The sequence below is a fragment of the Setaria viridis genome, chromosome 9 (genome assembly GCF_005286985.2).
Source record: "Setaria viridis chromosome 9, Setaria_viridis_v4.0, whole genome shotgun sequence".
Taxonomy (NCBI): Eukaryota; Viridiplantae; Streptophyta; class Magnoliopsida; order Poales; family Poaceae; genus Setaria; species Setaria viridis.
In genome coordinates this window covers 49065843-49078833 of record NC_048271.2, presented here as the reverse complement: position 1 = coordinate 49078833, position 12991 = coordinate 49065843, and the positions used below count along the sequence as shown (strand labels likewise).

The following is a 12991-nucleotide window of genomic DNA, read 5'->3' as shown; positions in this document are numbered from 1 at the left end:
ACTTTAGTCAAGTTTAGCAAGAAATTGTGACAAACATCAAACATTGTTAATCTTAGTTTATCAACTAAGCAGGCCTATAGTTATGGTGAGATATTATATATTCTTAGGTTTTATGAAGAAGATATGGGTGAGTTAGAAGTTGAAGTAGTCTGTTATTGTTAAGTTTATAGGCCTACTCAACTCAATTGTTCCAACTGAGCTAGCTATTTGACTTGTCTCTTGAATATTATCGAGGATTGTGGATGCATTCGTTGGCGAGTTGACCAAGCTGCCTTTCAGCCATCGTGGCGTTGCATCTTTACTTTTTGCATAGGTGATACGGTGTTGAGAGGTCAACCTTGTTGAATAATTTTCTCTACTCTTTCACTTCGCCAACCTTATCATCTACCTTTTCCCAGATGTTGTTTTTGTCCTCGTCGTCTCCATTGAATTCATCAAGATTTTTAGGCGACTGCTTTGCTCCCTAGGGCCATTACACTTTATGTCGATCTAGTAGATAGATCTCTTTGCCATGTGGTACTCTCTTTAAGTTTCTTTTTTTTACCACGCTAATAGCGCGGTTAGAAACATTGCACTATATAGTCTGATTCATAGCTCTCTATATGAATTAAAAATATATTAATTTAAACTTTATGTGGATTAATATTATGCAGTTACAATGGGAATGCAATTCAGAAAACTTAAACATTATTCTCCAACGATATAGTTATACTAACACATTGAGATTTACTTTTGAAATTTCAATCCTAGAGGGCGCTTCACCTTTTTCCCTTTTGTTTTTGTTTTGGCTTTATGTTTGATCTTCCACTATAAATCTGCTCCCTATGACAATGCGGCATGCATGCTGGATTGTGCATGCATCCTTTGAACTTTTGTCTCTATTTACAAAGTATTTTTTTCACAATATATGGGAAATATTTTGATGTCAATATTATACGCATACCTCCGCTTTGTATATCTTATTTTCTGTTAGAAACCCAACTAAACTGTTCCTAGTAGAATGATGTGAAGCACATCTTTCAATGTTTATATACCACTTTGAATCATTATTTTTACTTAACATCAAATTTTTCTAATTTATTTACTATTTCTATATTTTCTTATGAAAATCCTATAATTTTGAGATTGTTTTACCCTTGCGATGCACCATGGTGTTTTTCTTGCCACTCGTATCCTTTCCCATGCACTCCATCTATTTCTCTTTCTTAAGGCCTTTATTTCCATCTCACTAGTATGCACCATGGATCGTTGTCCCACCAATATTCATCTATTTCTCTTTCTTAAGACCTTTCTTCATTTGTTACTTAAAAGCCTCTACCTTTTACAGGGAGTTTCAGCTACTCATTCCGGTTTCTTTGCATTTGCTCTATTTATCTGTTTTCTTGTGATCACCATCAGGATGGAAATCCAAGGCACATTGGATCTCCTTAACTCCTCTCCCTTGTGGCACGTCAGCAATTCTATGAAGATAATTTATTAGGGTGCTTATGCACTACCACTTGAGGTAATCGCAACAGCCAACAGGAGTATGGTGTTGCAACGTTTTGTCTCCAACTTCAGGTCCTGTTTGGTTACTCTTGCTAAAGTTTAGCAACTAAAATTTGCTAAACTTTAGTTGCTAAACTTTTGCAAAAGCTGTTTGGATACTCTTGCTAAAAGGCATTTAATGAGCTGTAAAAAGACCTATCTATCCTTATTAAAGGTGCGCAGGAGGGGGGAGACAAGCAATAAATGAGGGGTACAGGTTGTCCAGCCCACCTTTTAGCAGTTTTAGCAACTAAAAACTTGCTAAAGTGCTAAACTTTAGCAACTCAACTTTAGCAAGTTTTAGCAAGGATGTTTGGCAGTTTAGCAGCTAAAAGTTGCTAAACTTTAGCAACTAAAGTTTAGCAAGGTGAACCAAACACTCAGTTTTATCTCCAACTTTAGCCAGGGGCTTTTGAATTCTGACTGGTGCCTCATGGGGCATACTATGTAAAATCTACCCCAAGTGATCTTGTGGGCCAACTGACAGCCCATGCTATTGATCCTATTTATAAAGGATTTCTTCATTGTTTTTGTTAATACTCATAGCTTGTTTGTCCTCGTAGACCATAAAAGAATGTTTGGCACGCTGCTTGAGCCAACGAAAGACAAAAATGATTTTTTAAAAAGAAAATTCCTAAAAAGGTTGATTTAGCCTTGTGCGCTCTCTCTTTCGCTGACACTTTGCTCCCCTTGCCGCAGCACTTTGATACATGCCAATTTATCACAGCCGCTCGCTTGCCTTGCTCGTTACCATAGGGTGCTGCATCTTTGGCCCACCGCTTTGATGCATGCCAATTCACGCTCACTTGCCCTGCTCGCTGTTGTATGTCGAAGCATCTCTTCCCATGTGCTCCTTCTAAACGATCCCTCTCTTCCTTCTCCTCATCTAAAGCAGAGCAAGCGTGCAACTATTGTCCAATATGAGCAAGGGTGTTTGACTGCCGCAGCCCGCAACCGCTGGAGGAAGAGCGCGAGCTCTGGTTGGCTTTCTTTGCCGTTCCCTAGTTCATCATTACCAACCTGATCAAGAGCCTTCGCACTAATGTTCTTGAAAAAAGAGCCTTCTCACGAAGGAGTCGAACCCGCATTTTGGCTTTAGCATGCGGTAGTAAGAAAAGGCCAGAAGTTGGTCTTCCCACCGGGGATGGAGTCGCTAATAACGGGACTTTTTCAGTTTCGCCGCTACAGTTTTCCACTTGTGCCATCCATATTTGGGTTTTCACCTACGAAGCTTCATTTTCTATGTTGGCTTCCCCTTGTCGCCTGTCGGTGGTCAGTTGCGACATCGTCGATCCACAGGCAATGAGATAACTTGGTCCTTCGGGCTAGCTAGAACAGCCACGGAAAACGTATTTTTATCCCTTTTCCATCGGTCTGGTATATTGAGATTGATCAAAGAAAAATAGAAGTCCTACGTCACCCATGTGTCCAAGGTTGCACCGTGTACGAGCAATCTGTTTCTTTATTTTGTGTTGCACCTTGTATGAGAAATACGTTTCTTTATTTTGCATTTTTTTAATCCAATGAAAAGTACTCTGCCTTGTATAAGTCTCTTTCCGTATAAATTAATGTACGTTGTTTTTCAATCGTTCGCCACATAATGGACATATTTAGTACAATCAAGATCCAATACGCACATCAGTTGGCTTTCTTTCCTTTGATTTTTTCTTGCCGCAAAGTAGACATGACCTACACCTTCATGTTTATTTTGCGTATAGAATCAGAATCCACACAGATGTTTCCTTTCTTTTATGCATGGTTCATAGTATTTGATACGGACTCTATAGATTGATCTAAACCATTGGATCATCATAAAATCCTATGGTACATATTTTCTTCTTCTTTTTTAATTACGGACTATTTGGAATAATCTGAGTTGTTAGATCATCATAAAATCTAATGGCGTGTATTTTTTTTCTTTTTCCAATTAATATGGTAATTTCTAGATTCTCTCGGTAAACGTGGTGGGTTCTTTTTTAACACTATTGTATTAAGATAATAGATAGATGGCGACCGATTACTGAACGCAGGAGCAGAATGCTAGGTATGGGTTATGGCCCGGAGCTAGCTGATGCCTTTAACTAACTTAAGCAAGATCACGAGGCCAGCAGTTGGTGCGATTTGATGTTCGGTAAGTCAAAGGGTCTAGGTACGTACGCATCAGATTCCGAGATTCGTATAGAGCTGTACATGCTACACGGCTACACCTGATCACAGCATGCATTGACATTGACAGAAATGGTTGAAATTCGTATGCCATCGTGTGTAGCTCCTGGTGCTGAACGCAACCCCGACCCTCTTTTAGTTCCTAGCTCTGCCTTCTGAAGTCCGTCTCACTAGCAGCACGATCGTACTACTGATTGCCGAATTGACAACTACTTTCGTCCTTGTTTACTTCCCTCCAAACTCCCAACTTTGGCACTATGCAAAAAGAAGATTCCCCGTCACATCAAACTTGCGGTACATGCATGGAGTACTAAATGTAGACAAAATTAAAAATTAATTGCACAGTTTTGTTGTACTTTGCGAGACGAATCTTTTGAGCCTAATTAGTCAATGTTTGGACAATAATCCACAAATACAAACGAAACGCTACAGTATGCTACAGTGCTGTAACAGTATTTTAGCATCTCCAAACTTTGGCAACTAAACAAGGCCTTGGTGAGAACGGAGAAGCTCTTGAGAACCATGAGCCAGTGAATGTGAATCTAGACTCTAGAGAACCGAAGTTCAGATTCAGATGTTATGGTCCCAGCTGCTGTGCAGTCACAGATCGCAATCGCATCAACAAACAGCAGAAAGGATGCCATTACGTTGGCAATGAAAGGCGATCGTCCTAGGCTGATCAGAGACGATCATGGGCAGGCAGGACAGGATTACAGGAACGCCCGGGCACCGATCCTTCCTTTGGCTTCACTCAAAAGCAGTGGACCGTAACGATCAGTGGCCATCACCACGCCCATGTCCACCTCCACCCCACCACGCCCGCGCCGCAACCTGTAGCATCTGATTGATCGGCACGCACGCACAGGTGGCACGTCTTCTCCCATGTGCCGGCCGCCGAGGCCTGCGTCACCAGTGTACGCTACTTTAAAGTGGCTGCAGTACTACACAACTAGCGCCAGTATTCTAGTGTTTCAGTCCATGCCGCGGCCACCTCATTATGCCAGACCCCATAGTTAGTGTCAATACTACTACGTAAGCAAGACATCACTTTAAAAATTAAAGTCTACAACCATGATTTCTTAGGTCCGTGTCAGTGGAGGTTTTATCAAGAGTTTCATGATCACTAAATAACAAGACACCTCAGCAATTTTGCCGACGTGGCAAGATTATTATGAGGAAAGAGGTGATGAAATTTCATGATATGTGAGAGGAGTTTCGTTACCGTAAAACCCAGCAGACACAATTACCAAGTTCTCAACCTTAATAACTGTGCCATGAAACTATACCCTGAGACTGGCCTTAGTGTATAGTGCAGGTTCTTAATAAATTCATCATCTCTCCACTCAACCCATCATATTTGTTTCTCATCAATTACGAAGACACCATATTCTCCCAATGCAAAATTTGGCAATGTCTAGTGTATAGGTTCTTGTGTTGACACTGGATCTTCATGAGACCCAGTTTCTTTCTCTTTCCATTCTCTCTCTTATTTAATATAGTGCCACATAAGCTAAAAGTTTTACGTGGCAATACAATTAATGTTATGAAAATCATTGTTAGCTGTTGATTGGGGCACGCGTTCAGGTAGCCTTCAGAAATCAAGATCACCTCCTGCACGCCTGCCTGCACCATATGCATGAGAAAATATTTCAAATGCAGCAGGAAGAACGTTCGGTAGAGTGTCCGGGAGATAGTGCACCTGCCACGTCTCTGAAAACGGCTGTTCGGTAACAGCAACAACTGGGCCCGGACGGGGCAGTTTCATCATCAAAGAGACATGTAACGTACTACTCCGTAGCAGGTAAGTGTTATGTCAACCGTTGAGAATGATGTGAGCTAGTAAGAGACTTTGTTAATGGTTAGCCTGAGCCTGATGATCCGTCGTGCGCAAGTGTTAGTTGGTTCGCCACTAGCGCCTGATGGCCGGAGTGCTGAGTGCGTGCATAATCATTGCTCTATTCTTTCGTTATCTGCGAGACAATCTTCTTGTACATTTCCTTTCTTTCTTTTCCCTTAACACAACGGCACAAACCCCAAGAAGAAGAAGAAGAAGAAGGTGGCGGATTTTACAAATGGCGTTATGCGATCCTGGTCAAATCAAATCATATCATCCCCACGCACCCACAAACCCGGCCCGGCCAGCCCCACCGCCGCACCGCGCGCAGCACCAACCACCCTTCCATCCAGCGGCTCGGCGTCCGCATCGGCACCGCGGCACGCGGAGCCACCTCGCTTTGCTCCGGTGGCCCGTGCGCCGGTGCGCGCGCGACGCTCGCTGCTTTTGGCCTAGACGTTCGCCTCACTTGTTGTGATGGGTTTGGTTGGGTGGGCGCCGCGGGTGCTATAGCAGCAGGCCGAGGAGGAGGAGCGCCGGCGCGAGGGGCAAGGCACGGAACACGGGCCTCGACGTCGGCGGCGCGGACGACGCGTCGCCCGTGGCGAGGCTGGCGAGCCAGGAGTTGTCGCCCAGCATCACGCCCTGCCCGTCCGGGCCGCCCTGCTGGCCCGCCGGCCTCGGCATCTGCGGCGTCGCGCCCGTGCCCGCCCCCGGCAGCGTCGGCGTCAGGCCGCCTGTCGGTGGCGCTGTCGTCGCTCCAGGCCCGCCCGACGATTTCACGCTGCACGTTGTTATCAAAAAGGGGACATGCAGTCAGTGAAAAGAACGCGGCTGTAATCTACTGAAAGTAACTTTGCGCGTGCTTTTTATCTTTTTTGCATAGCAATAAATATTCCCGATTGCCGTCGTGATCTCAGCTTGTCAGCTATGGTTTGTTTACGTTCCCTTTTCTACCCTGACCTCACGAGATGAGAAAACCGACGGGCATGGCCTGCCATGACGTTGACATGTAAACCGACAGCGGTAAGAAGAGGGGTCCCCACACTCCACACAGGGGGTCAAACCTCTCGTGACAAGTTAAGCACCAACGGAAATGGCAAGGTACCCTGAATGTATCAACCTAATGAGAAATACTAAGCTACTAACTCCGATCCAGGCCAATCATTGCATCCCATTGCAATCTTCCAAACCTCTCACTCTCATTGTCCCATTCAACTCCATTTCAGATTTTTGGCATATTGCACTGCACCTGCACTCATTTTCTACGCATTTAAATAAGACAGATAAGGTGATATGACACGCTCGATGCTCCGTCACGCACTCATGATCGTGCACCAACCACTACCGGTACACGATGGCTAGGTGTAACACCCCATGCCGCCGTCGCAAATCTCGCGAGCTTTTATGGCTAACCACACTCCAATCAAGACGTAACGCCAGATTAAACGGTCATAGGAGAAAGTTAATATCTGGAGTACCAGTGCAGTGGCGTGTGGAGTCAACTGTGGCCATGTGAGGCGGGGAGAGAGAGAGGGAGCGAGCGGCGGGCGGACAGACCTCGGGGTGGCGACGGGGCAGAAGGTGATGGTGTAGTCGCGGCCGCCGGCGCAGGTGAAGGTGCTGGTGGGGTCGTCGTAGGCGTAGCTGTAGGACTTGGGGCACGCCGACTTGAACACCTGCGAGTAGGCCGTGGGGCGGCAGGTGTTGGGGTTGGCGTACGCGCCGCTGCAGCAGTACTCGGGCTTGCCGAAGGCGTCGCACGCGCTGCGGCACCCGGCGCCGCCCTCGGTGCGGAGCTCCGCGGGGCACCGCGCGTTCAGGTCCGCCGTGCACCCGGCCGCCGCGCACGTCGTGGCGCCCGTGGCGGCGCCAGCGGGCTCGATCAGGATCGGAAGGTTGTAACCGTCCACGAGGCTCACATCGTAGAAGTCGTCGCCGGCGCCGCCGGCGAGCGTGAACTCGGCCAGCGTGGCGGGGGTCGCCGCGTTCTGGCCGTTGCACTCCAGGGACCCCGAGCCGCAGTCGCCCGTGGCGCAGACCATCTTCCCGGTGGCGTCCTGCGCGCAGCCGGTGCGCGCCCAGACACGGCCGGACCAGCCCGACGGCGCCGGCACCGCGCGCGACGTGCCCGGCGGCAGCACGAACCCCGTCGGGTCCAGCCTCGAGCTTCCGGCGTTCGACTGGATGCCCGGCCACACCGTCCCCGTGCACCGGTTCACGAACGTGAATGTCGCTGCCCTCCCCTCTGCAACCAAAGACGTCGATTCAGCTCACAATTACAAGAACTCCATCAATTACCAAAGCAACTACTCTTTAACAATCGAATTACCTCTTACAAATATGCAAATCAGAGCAAGAACGACGACGAAAACTCTTGCAACTCCCATGTTCTCGAAGCAATGAAAGTCGCGTTGTGGTTGGCAATGGCAATTGGCACGAGCAAGAAGAGGTATATAATGTCAGCGCAGTACAGCTACAAGCAATCAGTACAAGTAGAGGCAGTCCAGCTCCGGTACTGCTAGTTTAGTACAGTGGTTAGAGAGGAGTGGGATAAGCGAGGAAGGTAGACGACTGCTGGACAGGGCTGGGCGAGACGGAAGAGCCACCACCCATAAACTATCAGAATTAGGAGACTGGTGGTGGAGCGGAGAAGGAGAAGGGGGAATCCGAGCACTCCCTCTTGGACTACACTTATAGCTCAAGGGAGGCAGTTTGCTAACACGCTTTCCGTCCAGTATAATCATGCTTTCTTCGGCAAAGTGAATAGGGCTACGGCCTGATTGGATTCAGATGCCCTTTTTGCTCCGCAATTTGCAGTGGGAAGCGTAGCTCTGCTGTAATTGCCCTGTGCAGTTTCCAGGATGGATGGGAAGCATGGTGGCTTGGTGCTCGGAGGTGTCCGTATCTTTTAGCAGAAAGGCGTCGATCGCGATGAGATTTAGTGGAAGGGTGACAGGCATGGCTGAACCAACATCCGTGGCCTGTGGGGGATTAGAGGATAACATAAGGAAATGGAGGACGTTGTCTGAGCTGTTTTGCCAGTAATCATGGTGGCCAGTAATCTTTGAAGTATTGATGGTCAGGACCTGCATTGCATGTGCAGACGATTACAAGGTAGTTGGTCTGTCTGATTTCTGAAGCGAGTACGTAGTAAAAGGTGCTGAAAGAGAACCGAGGTGGCAAGTGATGGCAATCAGCTACCCAACATTGTGTACTATTCCTGAAAATGATTTGATTGTGATATCTCGATTATCAATGTGTACAGTCTGAATCGTTTCTTGGGGGGGGGGGGGGGGGGGGGGGGGGGGGGGGGGGATAGGAGGACGGAAATGAAATTAATATACAGGAGCAGCAATTCAGCAGCACAGAGAAAATGGATGGCTCGCTGTTAAGCGTACACAGCGACCACATTTCGAAATGAAAGATGCACAGGAAGCAGCTCTACAAGGACGGCCTGAAAGAAGGAAGAGGATGACGGTTTTGGCACTTATTCAGAACTCCTAGTTAAAGAGTTCAGTTTACAACAATTCGTCATAACTTTCTCCCGTATACGGCCGCATCCTTCAACATCTCGATTATTAATTTTATACAGTCTGAATTGTTTCTCGGGGGGGAAAACATAGGAGGACGGAAATGAAATGAAGATACAGGAGCAGCAATTCAGGAGCACAGAGAAAATGGATGGCTCGCTGTTTAGCGTACAGAGCGACCACATTTCGAAATGAAAGATGCACAACAAGGACGGCCTGAAAGAAGGAAGACGATGACGGTTTTGGCACTTATTCAGAACTCCTAGTAAAACTCTTACAAGTTGCAGTTTGGTTTCTCCCGTATACGGCCGCATCCTTCGACATCTTTGGGTGAATTTGCAAGCCAACATCATGTCAGCTGGGACCTGGGAGGCAGAAATTTTCCTTTTTAATAGATGAACCACAACTCATGATGCTGAGCCAATAGTATGAGTACTCTTACAGACTCACACCTTGGACATGTGAAGAACATGCCAATGCGTTTATTTCTCATCCCCTGGATCTGCAGCATAAGCAGAAGTACGTTGACCAATTTGTTGTGAGGCCCTGAAGCCCACGACGCTGATCATCGAAAGCAGAGATGACGACTGAACCTTGCCATCAATTTGGTCATACCGAACACGACATGTTCACGCAAAGCAGGTTCGTCATCTCTTTGCATCTTTGAAACAGCTGCAGCAATTTGTTGCAACTGCCTCCGAGCCTCTGACTCCATTCCCAAGTTAGCAAATATAATAAAGAGAGAACCTTTTTCATTTCTTTCCTTGAGCTCCTACAAAACCTTGTGCAGATGAAGCTTCTCCTGATGTGGCAGCGGCAGCAATTAGGTATCATTCCACACACTTTGTGTTAAGAAACTCACATGATACAAGCTAGTGGTGACTTGTTAACATTTGCGTGTGCGATGAGCACTAGCGGGGGACGACCCTACGTTAATTGCTATGATTGTTGTCCCACTATCTCCCATATGTGCCTCGAGCAGAACACCTGCCGCCGGAAAATTATGTGTTAAAATACATTCCTGATGGCTATCCTGAATCTAGATCACGAGCAATGCTACTTCCAATATAAGGTGCAAGTATCCTGAAGCACATGTTATAGGAACCTTTTATTTCCGTTCATCTACCCAAAAACGTGTCTATGTGTATGGACAACATATTCAGCACCTGCCAGTTCTATTATCTCACTTCAAACTTTTGACTCCTTCCATTGTGAATTGTACTTTATTATTTAACGTATATGGAATTTTAAGCAAAGCATCAAATAAATATGCTCGTTGTTTTTATGCCACGGTATGCATTGTCTCTTACTTGTTGTTCGAAAAAAAAATATGTCTCTTACTTCGTAGATTCATTTCAGGTACCAACTAGTTAATTTATCCTTGGAGACGTGAACTAAAGAGGAAAGATAACATTGTTTTATTTTTGGCGAAATGCAAATGTGATTCGCATTTGGTTAGAATGACTTTCTCTTGCAACAAAACTCAACTACTACAATACTTTATCTGAAAAACAACATGGGCTAAAAGCTCTCACTTATCCATGCGTATTGTTGATGCGGAGTAGGCCAGGTTAGAATTACACCGATCAGTAATTTCAAAAAAAAAATATACCGATCGCAGATTCACAAGTAAACAAATACTCCTTCGGTTCCAAATTGTAGATCGTTTTGGTTTTTCTAAGTGCATAGATATTATTATGTGACGGTTATAGATACCTAGGTAACCTTACGAAGGGTCAAGCTAACCACTAATGGGCCGACCTGACTTGATAAAGAAGACAGAAGATAGAGTCCGGCAAGGACTCCCCACGTATTGTAATCCGACTAGATCCTATCAATAGTAACCGACTACGAGACTTAACATGTAACCTTACTCCATGAAGTATATAAGGGGAGGTAGGGGTACCCTTTAGAGGACATCCAATCCCACCATATGAATCTTAAACACCCAAGTGCAGGGCAAAATACAATCCTCAAAACAGAACGTAGGGTATTACGCTACACTGACGATCTGAATCTGTATAAATCTCTGTGTCTTGTGCATTGCGTTACCACCAAGTTCATGATCTTGCGATCCTCTGACTACAAATGAACCATCCGAGTACCCCTTGGTGGACTGCCGGTCATTGACAGATCGCGAGATCCTTCCCCGCGAGCTTTGATGGCAGTCATCATCAAACCCGCTCATCTTCGTCGTCCGCCGACCTTTTCACCGTCACGAGCTTCCGATCTATATGGATCGGCCCTTTCCCTGCGATCGAGTCCGGCGTAAGCCGCCGTTTAGGATACTGTCTGCGTCGGCTTGACGTGTACATGAAGGGTGCGGCCGGATCCCTACGTTCCGGCACTCTGGCACTGACTCCACGTCCGTCTGCAGGCAGCGAAGAAAAATCCATCTACAAATACGCATGAAAAAGGGAACACGTCTTTCCCTTTTCTTACTTTTAATTTTCTTTCTCAGTTAAATCGGCTAATATTATCTTCGTATTCCTAATTATCTCCGTCTAATTGTGACTTGCTATGCTATAGGTTTTCTTTCTCAGACTAATCGAATTCCTAATATTGATACAAGATTACTGAATTACCTCTTGATATTGATACATGCTTACTGAATTACTGAATATCTCAAGTTGTCTAAGTAGTAGGACGTATTGTGTTTAGTAGTTCCATATGATTACTTGGTATGACCACCGAATAAACAAACAATTTGCACTTACTGAATCGAGAAAAAACACTTGTGATTGGTAAAGGCAGAAGGATGGAAGTTCTGACAAATTACTGACAAATAATGGAAGTACTGAAGACAAAGGGCGTTAATTACTAATGAAAATAAAATTACTGAAGAGAAGTACAAATGAAAATACCAAAGAAAAAGGAGGAAAAATTACTGATTGTGTTATTGTGTTTAGTAACATGATTATTTAGTATCTTCTAGATTGTCAATGGATTTGCTAATAATGTAGTGTTACGGAGAGAAGAATGTATTAATATGAAAACACATTGACTGATGAAAAATGTTAGATTACCACTGAATAAACAAAACGATACGCACTTACTGAATCTAGGGAAATGCTAAACATTACTGAAGAAAAAGGAACATACTGAATGGTTCCTAGTAATTACTGAACATCAAATACTAATGACGAGAAAGATGATTACTGAATGGTTCCTAGTAATTGCAGAGTGAAAGGCAACGAACCAACACGTCCATTACTGAAAGAGTGACTTAACATGATTACTGCTGAAGGTCATTAATCAACTACTGCCACTAATTAACGGATCAACTTCTAATACAACGAGATGGGCCAACTATTAACAGGATGGCTACTGAACGCAATGGATCAAATATTGAAACAAATCGGACAGATTACTAAAAAATGTCGGTGGACATTCTCTGTAGTTGCTTAAAAATTACTGAACAAAAAGAACATTGACAACATAAAAGACTACTGAAGCATATAAGCGGGATACTAAAAATCCAACTTATAGGAAATTTTTAGACTTCCCAAATATGCAGGTTTCTAAAACATGACGGACATCAACAAACCAATTTAATTTTTACAGAAAAAACACATACAGACATCTCCCTTTCTTCATGACGGTAGCCTCCATGATTTTTAGACCTCTTCTGACATATTTGAGCAAGCCTGCTTGAGGGACGAAAGATTGAGATTGCTGGAGCAAATCACAATGGGGGACAAACAAAAGCAGAGAGCTTGTAGAGAGTTTCGTGCCGCTGGGAATTCCATCCATTGCTGTAGCTAGCCACCATAGGTGATTATCACTGTTTAATCGCAACTCCATGACTGCACCGTCTTCACAAATGAGCTGCAGCCAAGGGGACCCGCCGTAGCTCAAGCCGGACCACCATCGCTGCTGCAGGCAGAAGAAGCAGCGAGGAGCTCACAAGCTGGGGGGTTCGCGCTCCACT

General features: G+C 45.2%; 1 protein-coding gene and 1 long non-coding RNA gene across 2 annotated transcripts; one reads left to right on the top strand and one right to left on the bottom strand.

Moving 5' to 3' along the window:
- Positions 1 to 5899: 5899 nt before the first annotated feature.
- Positions 5900 to 8611, bottom strand: LOC117839965 (thaumatin-like protein 1). Its single transcript, XM_034720412.2, has 3 exons — positions 7860 to 8611; positions 7088 to 7775; positions 5900 to 6311 (listed from the first exon to the last, which is right to left on the bottom strand). Exons 1-3 carry the CDS (start codon positions 7915 to 7917, stop codon positions 6035 to 6037), a joined length of 1023 nt encoding a protein of 340 aa, XP_034576303.1. The 5' UTR covers positions 7918 to 8611; the 3' UTR covers positions 5900 to 6034.
- Positions 8612 to 8881: 270 nt separating this feature from the next.
- LOC117839966 (uncharacterized) lies at positions 8882 to 10350 on the top strand. Its single transcript, XR_004636925.2, has 2 exons — positions 8882 to 9702; positions 9851 to 10350. It is a non-coding gene; the product is annotated as an uncharacterized lncRNA (long non-coding RNA).
- The last annotated feature ends 2641 nt before the right edge of the window (positions 10351 to 12991 follow it).